The sequence below is a fragment of the Dasypus novemcinctus genome, chromosome 12 (assembly GCF_030445035.2).
Source record: "Dasypus novemcinctus isolate mDasNov1 chromosome 12, mDasNov1.1.hap2, whole genome shotgun sequence".
In the NCBI taxonomy this organism is placed as follows: Eukaryota; Metazoa; Chordata; class Mammalia; order Cingulata; family Dasypodidae; genus Dasypus; species Dasypus novemcinctus.
In genome coordinates, this window is record NC_080684.1 from 51,647,427 (window position 1) to 51,660,305 (window position 12,879).

A 12,879-nucleotide genomic window follows, 5' to 3' on the forward strand; every position below is an offset into this window, starting at 1 on the left:
AATGGAAAGAACACAAACAGTTAATTTTCCTTTAGTCTATGTTTGATTGAGGGAACAGATACATATGGTGAATCAGGGGAGGAATTCATCACCCTGGTGGTGACACCTGGGATACGGTGGGAATTAAAAGGAATGATGAAAAATGCTGAGAGAAGGAAGATGTGGGAAAAGCCAGGAAGTATAGGGAAAAAAATGGAAGTCAAAAGAGAAATGACAAGATTAATACGGTGGAAGCTTAATGGCATATGAGAGGAAAAACTTTCTGAATGAGAGAGATTAGGGCCCTGGAGAATGAGAGAATTTTAAAGCAAATGACTGAAGGTGGAAAGTCTCTTTTCTGAAGCTCTTGCTGAATTCTGGAAGCATCTAGCCCCAGTAATGCCTATTATCCATATGGTGCCGCTGGGCTCCCAGTCTTTTCACATAAACTCTTTCAAGACTCCTCATGGTGATCCAGTAAAACAATCCAGAGAAGGGCCTATTTTATAGACAAGAGATTCAGAAGGGCAGGGTCTTGTTCATGTTCATAAAGCTGCCAAGAGGGAGTTCACACACTGGTTTTGTAATACTAATTCCACTCTACTACACGGCCAACCAGCTGCAGCAGGCTCTCAGAAGAGTAGATTTGATGATGATAAGGTCTCTGAAAAGTGATTTAGGGTTGAATCCATTTCTCTGGAGAAGGAAGAAGCTAGAGGGTAAAACACTGAAAAGGAAGAGGTTTGCATTTAAGTTAGTCTTTTCTTTAAATTAATGGTAAATTTTATGTTCTTACACTCCATTTACAAAATATTTTCCATAGCTTAGTCTGAAAGTGGATGCTGAGAGCCTGGAGTGCTGGAGGTGATGAACCAAGAAGTATATGGACAATACAATAGGAGGCGAGAGCAGCCGGCTTTGTTTTTCCTGGGGCCAGTCATCCCTAAATTCTTGGATATCAGAGATAAAGTTAGTGGGCCTTTACAGGGATAAACTCTGGGCCCCAGCATCAGGGCAGAGTTATCCCAAAGGAGAGAGCAGAGAATGCAATAAAAGGGACTTGGCCTCTTTGGCTTGGGGATTATTTTTAATGCGGCATGGAAGCAGAGCCTATTCTTGGAACTGACAAACCAGAAGGACAAAGCCACCAGGTCACATGATCACTAACCCGGAGCTCAGGAGAAAATGGGCTGGGCAGGCAATGAAATCAGGGAAATGAGAAGAAATCATTTTGTTTCTGCAATTTCCATTTACCTTGCATAAAAACTCATTTTAGAATGACTAGAGAATTTCTTCATCTGCTCTGGGTGGCTTCTGGCTCATATTCACAGCTGAATTCAACCACATGGGCTAGTAAACAAGTCATTATTCAGTTTTCAGAGCAAGGAGAAAATGGGAAGCAGACCTCAGATTTTGAAGAAATATTGAGGAAACTAAGTAATTCTTTGGATAAAGGTACAAAAGGGAGGGATAGATGTAGAGATAAATGAACAGTCTGCTGGCCGTCCACAAAACGTATGATTTTATTTGTGCCTAATTTATCACGTTGGATTTAGGAACAAAAAATGATTATTTTTGAAAAGCAGCTAAGTTAAAATTGATTTGAATCTGAGCAGTAGAAAGAGCCAAGAACAAGAGAATATAGGGACATAAGTTAAAACACCCAAGGAAATAGTATTAAGAAGCTAGTTACCAGGAGAAGATTAGGGTTGCTGCCTTTTAGAAATGTTATATTAGAGCTTGATCCTATAGCCTGTACTCGTTGCTTTGGGAATGTCAGAGCCTTCCCGGGGGCTAAGACCATGGGCCAACATAGAAAACTAGCAATGCATAGCACTTTAATATTATTTCTTTCAGTCCTTGAGGAAAGCTAGTAAATGTCACTGCCATTGTGCAGTTGAGGTGACCCAGTTAGAGGTGAGGGCTTGTGAAAATGTGCTAATCATAACATTGCATACCAGGAGGAATTGGGAGGGAAAGGGAGGTCCCTCCAACTTTTATCTATCATGAAAAATGAAGAGGACAGTGGCTGGAGCTCAAAGTTGGAGCAAAGCCCTCCCTTATGAATGCATGAAAGTCGCAGGTAAGCTTAAGCTGGGAGGCTGCAGAGAGGCTGCCAAGGCTAGAGAGATTTAGCAGGAATTTGTGATGTGGGCATGCCTCCCCTGGGGAGCCTTTGGAATTCTGGGTAAATTGCCGGCAGATTCAGAGCCTTCCAGGCAGCCCAGCCAGTAGGGGGACACAGTGGTTAGGAGTGCGGGCTTCTGAGTCACATAACCCTGGGTTTCAGTCCTAGCTCTAGCCTACTTCCTGCCTATATGATTTTAGGCAAATTATTTTTATTTTCCAAAGCCTCTGTTTTCCTCATTTAAAAATGGAGCTAGTATGGGATTTCTGTGAGCATTAGACAGATTATCTGTGACCTTTACACACTGCTGCCTGGAACACTGTAAGCACTCTGTGAATGGTAGCTAATTATTATTTTATTTGTTAAGCTATAGGTATGCAGACTTCATCATATGTCAGAGATATTGAGAGCAGCACTCGTAAGACATGCCTTCCAGACATTGGAAGCCTCACACTAGCAGCTTCCCCAAGGCTCCTTGGAGGGAGTCAGTCAATGTCCCATCTCCATCATGTAGTCCTGGACCCCCGTAACCTTCCAGCTCCAATGTCCTACATTGTCCCAAACAACCTGGTAGACAGAGTAACTGGTCCCATGTTGTGACATGATGGGGATTTTTGATTAAGAGTCTGAGTTAAACAGAGTCAAGCCATGCTATCCCTTGGTTCCACAGCATTTGGGTATGTAAGTTTCATGTCCTCTTGGCTTGCTTTCTCCAATGTTCAAGACCAAAGAGTAGAAAAGAAAGAAATGGCAATGGCTGCTGAGGGTGTGGTGGGATATCATCGACTACCATGCTCCTTCCAGGCAAGTCTGGAAGTGTGCCAAGCTGTATTTGTTGACATCTTTGGTTGTTCTGTTGGAGGCTCTGCCAGTGTCTCATATTTTGAAAACTGTGGCAAGAAGAAAGCAACAAAGTTGGTAACTTTGTTCTCTCATCCTGAAGGTGGGACAGATTAATCCCTAGAGAAGGAGTAAGACTAGGGAGAAGGGAAGGGAAAAAAGATGAAAGAATAAGGGAGAAAGAAAGAAAAATGAGGACCTGAATGTAAAGAAGGAAATTGAAGAAAGATGAAGCTTTCTGATACTGATGAAGTTTAAGAGTTAGGGAATGATAAATAATAATGGTTATTGAAAGTGGGAGTGAGATAACTAGAAAGCCTCAAAGAATCTTATTCAAAAGGGGCCTTTTAGGCATTATCTAATCCACCTTTCTGTCTTATAGCTCAAGAAAAGAAGACGAAGAAGAAGAAGAAATAGACTCCTTTGTGTGTGTGTCTCAGATTCCTTACTGGCAAAATGAGAGGATTAGAATATCATCTGTAAGGTCTTTCCAAGGCCAACCGTCAATGAATTTATAAGTTATATACATATTTTAAAGATTCCTTGTTCGGTAAAGATATGGCACTGTGCTCTGTGTGTCTTCCAGAAAGCCACTTTGTGATGGATGATGAAAATGTGTTTGATTTTCTCAGTTCTCATGAAGTCAGGATCATAATGCCCTTCAAAATTCTGAGTAGCTTATACATGTTTGCTTTTGTTCGTTTGTTTTTTAATTCTGTTTTTCTGACCAGATTTCCAGATATGTTCTGGGACTAAGACTGAACTTTTGGGAAGGAATCCAGTCTAGAACCAGGTCCTGGAACTTTCTGGTATTCCTTTGGGTGACTTCTCATTTTGCTCGCTGTTAAACTCTATGATTTCTGTTTCCTTGGTGTCCAGGTTTTCCATTAAATACAGCATATCAGTAGAGACTTGAGGGCCAGCCGCAATGTTGCTTCTGCTAGACTCTGAGGATGTCTCTGTATCGAGTAAAAGAACAGGCTCAGGGATCACGGGACCTGGATTTAGGCCTGTCAGCGTAGTGTGGCTGGAATCCAGGAATCTGGGGAGACGCCACCTTTTCGGGCTGCTGTCATTATCATGAGAGTCTTCCTTAAAAGCAAACATGAGTGTGCTTCCCTCAGCTTTGGCTGAAAGACTCTGGGGACTGGGACCCCTAGGAGGTGTCCCCTTTTCCGAGGGGGGCAGGATAGAGTCTGCAGTGTCCTTCGGCTCAGTCCTGCTCGGGTGAACCCCCGTAAACTCATAGTTTAGAAGGGAGTCACTGGAGTCGCGGTGGGGGCCCTCTGAATTGGACACTGGTGCTTCGGCCGCGGTAATCAATACCTCTGGGACCTGTGGCGTCTTGGTGGGGGAGGCCCTCACACTGGTCTGTGGGGTCAGGCTCTGTAAAGTGCTTGTCCGGCTGGCTTCCCTGATTGTGGACAGGTCTCCCATGCTGGAATGCAGCTTGGGGCTCCCCTCCAGGGAGTGGGGCTGCTTCCAGGTGGGTGAGGCACGGTGGGGGTTCCTTGGCACATCCAGCAGATCCCGGGCTGGGCTGAGGTCACCCCGGGGGAAGAACATGGAGCTGTCGCTGGCCTGCCTCCCGTAGGCTCTCCTCCGGGGGCTGGAGGGGTGTTCGTGGGCACTCAGGAACCGCTTGACTCTTCTTATCACGGAATGTCGATGGGCATGCTTCTCATAATCCCACAGCCACTCCTCTCCAGAAAGGTCGGACCCGGGTAGCCTGAAACACACAAGTGACAAAGTATAAACAAAGCGGCACTGGGGTCTGCCTCAGAAAGCAGAATGGCAAAGCTCAGGGGTGAGTTTGGCATTTTCCCATTTAAGATTTTGAAATGGAAGGACAATTTTAACTTGCAATCAAACATTTTTGGCAGCAGGACTCTTCACACTCTTAAAAATTATTGAGGACCTCAAAGAGATTTGTTTATGTGGGTTATATCTATTGATGTTTACTATAGTAGAAGTGACAACCGAGACATTTCAAAAACACAAGAATGTATAAGCACATTTTCCATTACTGATGTTACCAAAACACATCATGTAGCTTCTGGAAAACTCCACTGTACACTCATGAAAGAATGAGAGTGAAAAAGACAAGTAGCTACTTAGCATTATTATAAAAATAGTTTGACCTTACAGACCCTCTGAAAGGGTCCCCAGAGCACCTTTGAGAATCACCGATCTAGTCTTTGATGAGAGAGAGAGAGAGATTGGATGTTTTTCTTCCCTGTTATAGGTGAACTAAAGTCATATTTCCCTGGGAGCCACAATCTCTCCAAAGCAATGGATCATAACTAAATTCAACAGAGTATGCAGGTAACAGCTAACATTTGTTGGCTATGTACTATGGCCACCTAAGCACCTTATATTTATGAGCTCATTTAATTTTCACAGCAATTCTCTGAGTTTGTATTATTACTATTACTATTATTATTCATACTTCACACATGGAAAACTGAGCCCCAGAAAGATTCATTAAGCCCACATAGCTAGTAAGGGCCAAACAAGGAGGTCTGACTCCAAAGCCCTTGCTCTTAACTACTTTTGAATAATAGCTACATTGGTGCCAAATGATGAACCAGATCCCAGGGGCAGAATAATGAAGAAAATACAATTCTTACCCAGGGGAAATTTGGGGGTATTGACAAATAAACAGTTCTGGTCAGTGCTTTGACTTCTTGTCTGCTCAATTACAATTAAGGAAGAAGAAACGTGCACCGTGTGGAAAAACATATTCATTGAGGCAGTGTGGACTCTCGTTGGGATTGGGATCTCCTTGTGATTAAGTCTGATGGATTTCCTTGACGCTGAGAATTTTCCTGTTGAATTTTTAACGTTTAAAGAGCAGAAGAATTAATCCTGCCACTTTTCATCTCCTCCTTAAGGCTGAAATAACATGGAAGATGGAGGCAATGATAAGGCTATTTGGTGTAAGGTCTACTCCTACCTCAAGTTACTTGGTTGTCTCACATCTCTGTGGACTTGCAGTTTTAGTAAGGTTTAAAGAACTACTTAAGCCTTGCATTTGAACTACAAATCCTTCTCAAGCTGGCTCTGATAGCAACAGTGATCAGGAGGTCAGAGTCCAATATTCATATTGATATCCATGGTGAGAAGATCCTTTAACTATGCCAGGATCATTTTATGTGACAAAGAAAAAGTTGGGACAGTATCATGTTGTTGTAACCTGAAAGGGCAAAATGAGAAGCTAAAGAAAATGTTCCTCCATGTTTATGAATAAATGATGGATGATGGAGAGGATTAACTTGCTACATGTCACGGGATGGGGTTTGATTACAGCTGTGTGCTATTATTTCAAAGCCCAGCAGTGCCCTTGGCTACCAGATAACCTTTTGGCCACCCTCTGCTGTGCACAGCTCGGATTCTGTTACACTGACTTGAGAAATGCAGACTCATGCTTTAGTGGCCTCGGTGACCCCGCTCATTGCATTTCATTAGGTCAGACCTCCAGCCATACTTCACAGAAAGCCGTTTAGTTAGGGAGGACTCTGGAGGAGGGACAAGCCCGGTTGTTCACTAAGGTTGCCACGCTGGCTGTGCTCTGGGAATGAGAGGTTGAGTTGGCAATCTCTCTTCACAGGACAGGTATCATCCTCCATCTGTGACTTTGAATATTTATTTGGCATTTGTTTGCCTTTACTACTACTTCTAAACCACGCAACCTCATAAGAAAGACAAACTGCTTTAAATCTTCTAGGAAAAAAAAGTGTTTGCATTATTACGATTACTCCAAAACTTTGTGAATCCTAAGGAAAAACTTGCTAACTCTGCACCACTGTGGTGGACATGTATGTTCAATTGGGGCAAGAAGAAAAGCCCTGGTTACAGGGTTGGAGAAAAACAGACAGGTTGGAAAGAGCAGATTGCAACAAGGCTGGTGTTCTACTGATTCCTTCCCTGAAATTTGGCAGGTCTGCTAACGAGACCTTGTTGTACCTTCCTGCCTTGTGAGTCTGTGGTGTGGACACCTGAGATTTATCTATTTATTCACCCAACTAAATGTGCTGAGCATCTGTTGTGAACATTAAGTACTGTATAACCCCTGAAGGAATATATAATTTAAAAGGAACAATAAGGCATATACATAAATTTCTACACATGGGGGAAAGAAAGGTTTTGAGCTGGGCTTTGATGCTGAGTAGGAATCAAATAAGTAGAGAAAGGACTGAGAATTCCAGGTGGAAGAAGTCACGTGAACAATTAAGGCAGCAGGAATTTAGGGTGTTTTTTGGGGGAATGGCAAATATCCAAATTTATGTGGAATACACAGAATACTGTCAGGCATAGTTTGGAAAGGTAGCCTTACATTGTACTACGGAGGGCTTATATACCAGGTGAAGAAGGTTTGGGAATTTATCCTAGAAGCAGTGGGCAGCTATGGATTATCTTTCTGGTAGAAGTGTACAAGCTGAAGTGGAAGTTGGGTACTTCTACCAGGATCCTACATTGATACAGATCCATCAAAGATGAGGGCTGGAAACCAGGTGCCCTCTTGGTGAACTAGGCAGCTTAGTGAAAACTGGCACTCTGCCAAATCTGGGGAAGGTGATGGTCATCATAAACATCGGATGATGTACTCTTTTGGTGGGGGAGCTGGGAGGATCAGACCAGACTTGACTCCACGACTTAGTAGCCACGGGTTCTTGAGCAGTCACCTACCCAGTCTATAGATCAGTCTCTTCATCTGCAAATTGGGGATGATACTACTATCTTTAAGGGTGGCTTTCAGGATTAATGAGAGAAGGCACAAGATAGAATGCTTGTTATGAGCCATGGTACACACATGTGGTATTATTCCTGAGTGATTTCTCCTTGATCCTTGGGCAGCTGAAAGATGCTAAAGTAGAAAACCCTCATTCTTTTTTCAATAAATACTTAGAAAGATTGATATTTGCTTTGCCTGTTTGGAAACCTCAAGCTACATGAAAAGCAACATTGATGAATTTTGTCACCCAGAGATGCATTGGATAAGAAATGTGACTTGGGACTTTCCATATCTTTTGTCAGAAATAGACTCCTTGGGAGAACACTCCAGAGTCTGTGACCTGGGAGGCAGTTTTATAAATCTCATGCTGAAGTGATGAACAATGCCCTCCAGGTCTTTATAGCTAGGAAAGAGCAGTAGAAATACTTCCCAGCATGATGAACTTGACTTTTCTTCTAAACATTTTGCTGATGGATGGTTTCATTGCCAACACATGTTGCCTATCTCCTCCCTTCTCTGATAGTCATGGTTCCTAATATATCATCAGAAACCATGTTTAAGAACAAAATGGTTTAAAGCCTAGCCCACACAGAATAGAATACCTAAAAATATTATTTCCCAATTGGGAAGCTTGAATGTACCTTTTAGGTCCTTTTATACTTGCTGCTCTTCCTTATTTTATTTTTAAAATGTACCTTTAGTATAAGGGTAGTACAATCCTGAGGCCCAAATATAATACCACATAAAATGTCTAAAAGCAGTTATATCAGAAACATGGTATGATGGGACTTAAGTGTCCTTCTTATATTGTCATCTATTAGAGCAGGTCAGCTTAAAAAGCTCGTTCTTATTTTCTGGAACTCATTTGGACTGAGACAGGCAGATAATTAGACATAGGAGGACATTCATGGAAAGTGACATGGCAGCCAGCAATTTCCAGAAGACGGATTTTGAGAATTGCCTCTGTGATGATGAAAACGGTTTATTTTGAGAGCTTGCAGAGCCAGAAGAGTTACTGCCCAGACGGAGGCTAACTAGCTGTGTGACCTTGGGAGACTCACTTAAACCTCTGTAATTTTGCATCATACTTTGTAAATGAGTGACCACAATACTTACTCTACCTTCTTACAGGTTGTTTGCCAGTTCAAGTGGGGTAATATATGAGGTAAAGCTTTGAAGAGCTGAAAATATCAAAAGGATGCTGTCAATGACTAGCAAACTTTCAGAGGTACTTTTCCACATCATCAAGTTTCAAGAATGCCCTTTACAAAATGCTAATACACCTAGGAGTTGTCACTTAACAATTAACACCTTAGAAGAATAACAGCCATTTAAGGGTAAGACTAGGGCACTGGGTTGAATAGAGAGGACACAGGATGGCAAGAAGCTGGGTTGTGAGAGGGAAGGAAGGGAGGGCTGATCAGTCTCGGGAGTTTCCAGGCAGGACAGCACTGGCCTTGATGCTCAATAGTGTTTTTCTGTGTGTGTGAGTGTGCCGTTTGCCAGAGATTATCGAACCCTGCACACACATTTTCTGCACAGTATAACTCATCAATACGGAAACATAGAAAAAATGAGTATGGGAAAGGAAAATATCAAGCTATTTTCGAAAAGGGGGAGAAGGGGAGGCTGGAGAAAGAGAAAACATTATGTCAGGCTGATCTGTCTAGTTGGTCATGGTTGAGTCTAGGAGGAGAAAGAGTAGGTATTATTTCTACATATCTGACTGTCTGGATTGTGATGTGCTCTTATTTAACGTCAAGTCTTGAAAACAACACCCTAGCTTTCAAATATCTATTGAGCACCTGTGAAACCATCAGTCTCAAGTATCCCTGCCCAATAACAAACAGCCGAGGGCCACGGAGGAGGAGTGATTTTACTTAGGACTCAAAAAGTTGTTTGGGCTGGTCAGGGGTGCAAAAGAGCACTTTTATGTCCTGTTGCCATAACAAAGAAGAGGCAGGAGACAGGACCTGGAGATGTCAGCAGCCCTCCAGATTTCCCTGGAGTGTGACTCAAAGGGAAAGATCAAAATAACCCTGAGGACTTGGAAAATTTAATGCCATTGCTTTTCAAAGCAAGCTTTTTGCAAAGCAACCCCCTTCTCACCAGTGTGATTAGGTAAATATAGAATTTCAGAAGACTGCAGGATAAAACTGGATGATGCTTGCCTTTCTTTTTCTTTTCCACTTAAAGTGGCCTTTTGATTCTTTAAATTCAAAACAGAAAAGGTCGTTTTCATCGAACTGAAACGAGGAATTTAAGAAAACTATTCTTAATATGATGATTTCTACTTTTCATGTCAGATTTACTGTTTTCAAATTGCTGGTGTACTCAAAGTCAGTCGACTACCTCAGAGGGAGCCACTAATTTGCCTACTAGGGCAGAGGTGCACGTGGAAGAGCAATTATTCATGGGCAAAGCAAAATCTAGTCTTCAAACAGGGTAGAGTAGAGGGCTGTTATTTTTAACCTTTCACACTTTAGAATCACCTTCAAATCTGTGCCCAAGAATTTATTAGACAGGCCAGGTAATCCTCAGGCTGAGATGCAGGGCTAAGGATAAGGGGAAAATCCAGTGAGGCAGAATGTTGGATCCACCATCCCTCCCCTCTGCTCTCTCCCTGCTGCGCAGTTTCAAGCTAGTGGAGTATCACGGGAGGTACTCAGCTCAGAAAGCTGCCCCCAGACCTGATGACCCTCCTACTGCTTCTCTTTTGCCTGATCTGATGGCATGAACCAAGGAGTGTGGCAAATTTGGCTTAATAAATGGCCTGGTGCACCTTCAAAGAGGCATTCCCAGCTCGTGCTACCACTCAGTCCCTGCTGGATGATGAATAAAGAAATTGTGGCCAAAACGGAGAGTTCATTCTTTTTAAATATTGTTGTATTTTATAGTTTTGCTAGAAAAGGAGATTGAACCATGTATACGTCTGATACAGTTTAAATGGTAAAAATGGAACACTAATGGTAACCAGCATTTGAAAGAACCCCTAAGTTCTGAAATTATGAACTTAATGCACGTTCCTCTCATTGGAAGTTTCCGTCTCTCCTTCCTTTCTGGCATGGTAAGTGAAAATCAATGTTCCAAGAATACATTTTTGTTGAAGTTAGTGGTTCAGAATTTGTGATATTTTTGGTTGCTTATAACGCAAGCTTGCAATAATAGACATCAGACCATGTATGTTCTTATAAAGCTAAAATATTTGAATATAGTTGGCTAAAAAAGGATTACTGAATAAAGTATCAATCTAGAAATATATTTAGTCACACTTTAATAAAGTCTCTGCTCAAATATGTACTTTGATATATTTGAACAAATATCAAGAACACTTCTGACTTACTGTACAATCCTAAATGCTTTGTGCACACTAAATACATGTACATATAACTGCAAAAAAGCAAGTGTACAATTGCTATACATTCTCAGAATTTTTGGAATAAAGATAGGTAAGTAAAAGTCTTTATTTCTGGCTAAGTAGTTATAGTCTCACAGTACCAAATACATCTTAAAATAAATTCAACTCCTAACCAAAAGGAACTCTTATAAAATTTGACTAGTTGTCCTCTTTACTAAGTGGATTCTTAAGGGAGTTCATAGCCACACTCTTTAAGATCATTATAAATGTGAGGGCATTTTGACATAGTGTTTGAGTCACAGTGGAAAAGCCCAACGAGGGGATTATGGTCAGATGTTTAAGGCTCACAAGCTTGGCACGTGCTTTGAGAGAGGAGGACAGTTAGAGGAAGCAGAGTGCCACATGTGCACCCCTGATGACACACTTGAGAGATCCATTTCATGAGCAGCTATAGAGTCCCTTCTCTAGAATTTCAAATCGTCTAGCTGTTAGGGACAGACAGTTTTGAGGGAACTTCCAGTGCCCTTAGGGGGTTATTGCTTCTGTAGTTGGCTGTTTTGATTTTCAAGTCAGGAATAAAGGAAGATATGAGATTCCAGTTGTTTAATTTCCATGTGTTCCATTCTTCAGGGTCATGAAAATTTGTGTTAATGGATAATCCCAAGTATTTAACCAATAATAAGAATCTCAGGATGACTCGTGATGGTGTATTGTGAAGACAAACATTCCACCTCAAGCCCCCTGTGGCAGGCTAGGCTTGGCCCTTGTTTGCTTTAAAATAATTGTTATTTCAACAATGCTGGCTTGAACTTAAGCATTCTAGGTTTGTTTTCGTCAAGTTATGTTTATCAAGCATAAGTGTTTATACTATTGCCCCAAGAAGACCAATTTTTCATTTTAAGGCTTGGGTGTGTGTTCTTGCTGTGCCTCTTATGGACAACCCTTCTTTTGGCTGCTTTTGAGTGTTTTCCTAGTCTTGGTTAATAGTGTCTTCTTGTTAAGCTAATGAAAAGATGCCTTAACTAAAACAGCGGATCAGAGGGCATTCCATATTATGACAAAAGAACAAAATGAACAGATTCAACTGAAATGATCCAGGCACGACACGATAATGGGAAAAGAATTCAAATAGGAAAGAATTTTTTCATTGCTCATTTAATTCATAGGATGGTTTATTAAGTGGCAATTATTAGCTATACCATAATTATCACTATTAAATTCTCAAGATTGGTGTATTTATGGAAGCATTGCTATTTTAGGTGCTCAGTTCAGATTTTCAAATGGTCTTTTTTCATTCAAAGTGTTGATTTAAAGTTAACTTTTAGCATGCACCATATAAAGGTTGGGAGATGGAACGTCAGCACTGGTTTGGTGTTAGAACTTATGCATGCAGTTTTAAATCAGGAGCTTTATTTGATCTTAGACTGGACATAGAAAGACAGGCATTGTTAAAACTTCCTTTGAATTACGATTGGATGTAGTGATGACATCGCCTACTGCTTCCCTAGCCATCTTCCCATACTGTGGGTTTGTTGCATTCACATCCATTCTTAACTCTTCCCCTAGCTCAGGCACTGAGGCCTCCTGCCTTATGACAGCCCAGCCCCTTGCTGTTATTCTCTACCTCCTCCAAGACCTTGGTCTGTCAATCACTCTTGCTCTGCTGTCCTCTCCTCTCCTCCAGTGGGCTCCTTTCTCTCAGCCTGTATTTTTTCCCTCCCTTTTTCAGAGCAAATAGAGGTATCAGTTTGTTTATTTCATGCTGCTTTATCCTATAAAGGATTTGAGATGGCTTACAAAAAGTGCATATATACAATGCAATAATATAGTATAAAATTA

The 12,879-nt window shown here is 41.6% G+C and overlaps 1 protein-coding gene across 2 annotated transcripts in view; it reads right to left on the minus strand.

The window, feature by feature from the left end:
- Positions 1 to 680: 680 nt before the first annotated feature.
- BEST3 (bestrophin 3) overlaps positions 681 to 12,879 on the minus strand; it is a 51,505-nt gene continuing 39,306 nt past the window's right edge. Inside the window, exon 9 of one of the 2 annotated variants that reach the window (XM_004483857.3) lies at positions 681 to 4,676. In XM_004483857.3, coding sequence (XP_004483914.2) covers positions 3,731 to 4,676 — 946 coding nt within the window. In that variant the 3' untranslated portion in view covers positions 681 to 3,730. The remainder of the gene's footprint in view (positions 4,677 to 12,879) is intronic. The other variant, XM_058308412.1, reaches the window with a different exon arrangement.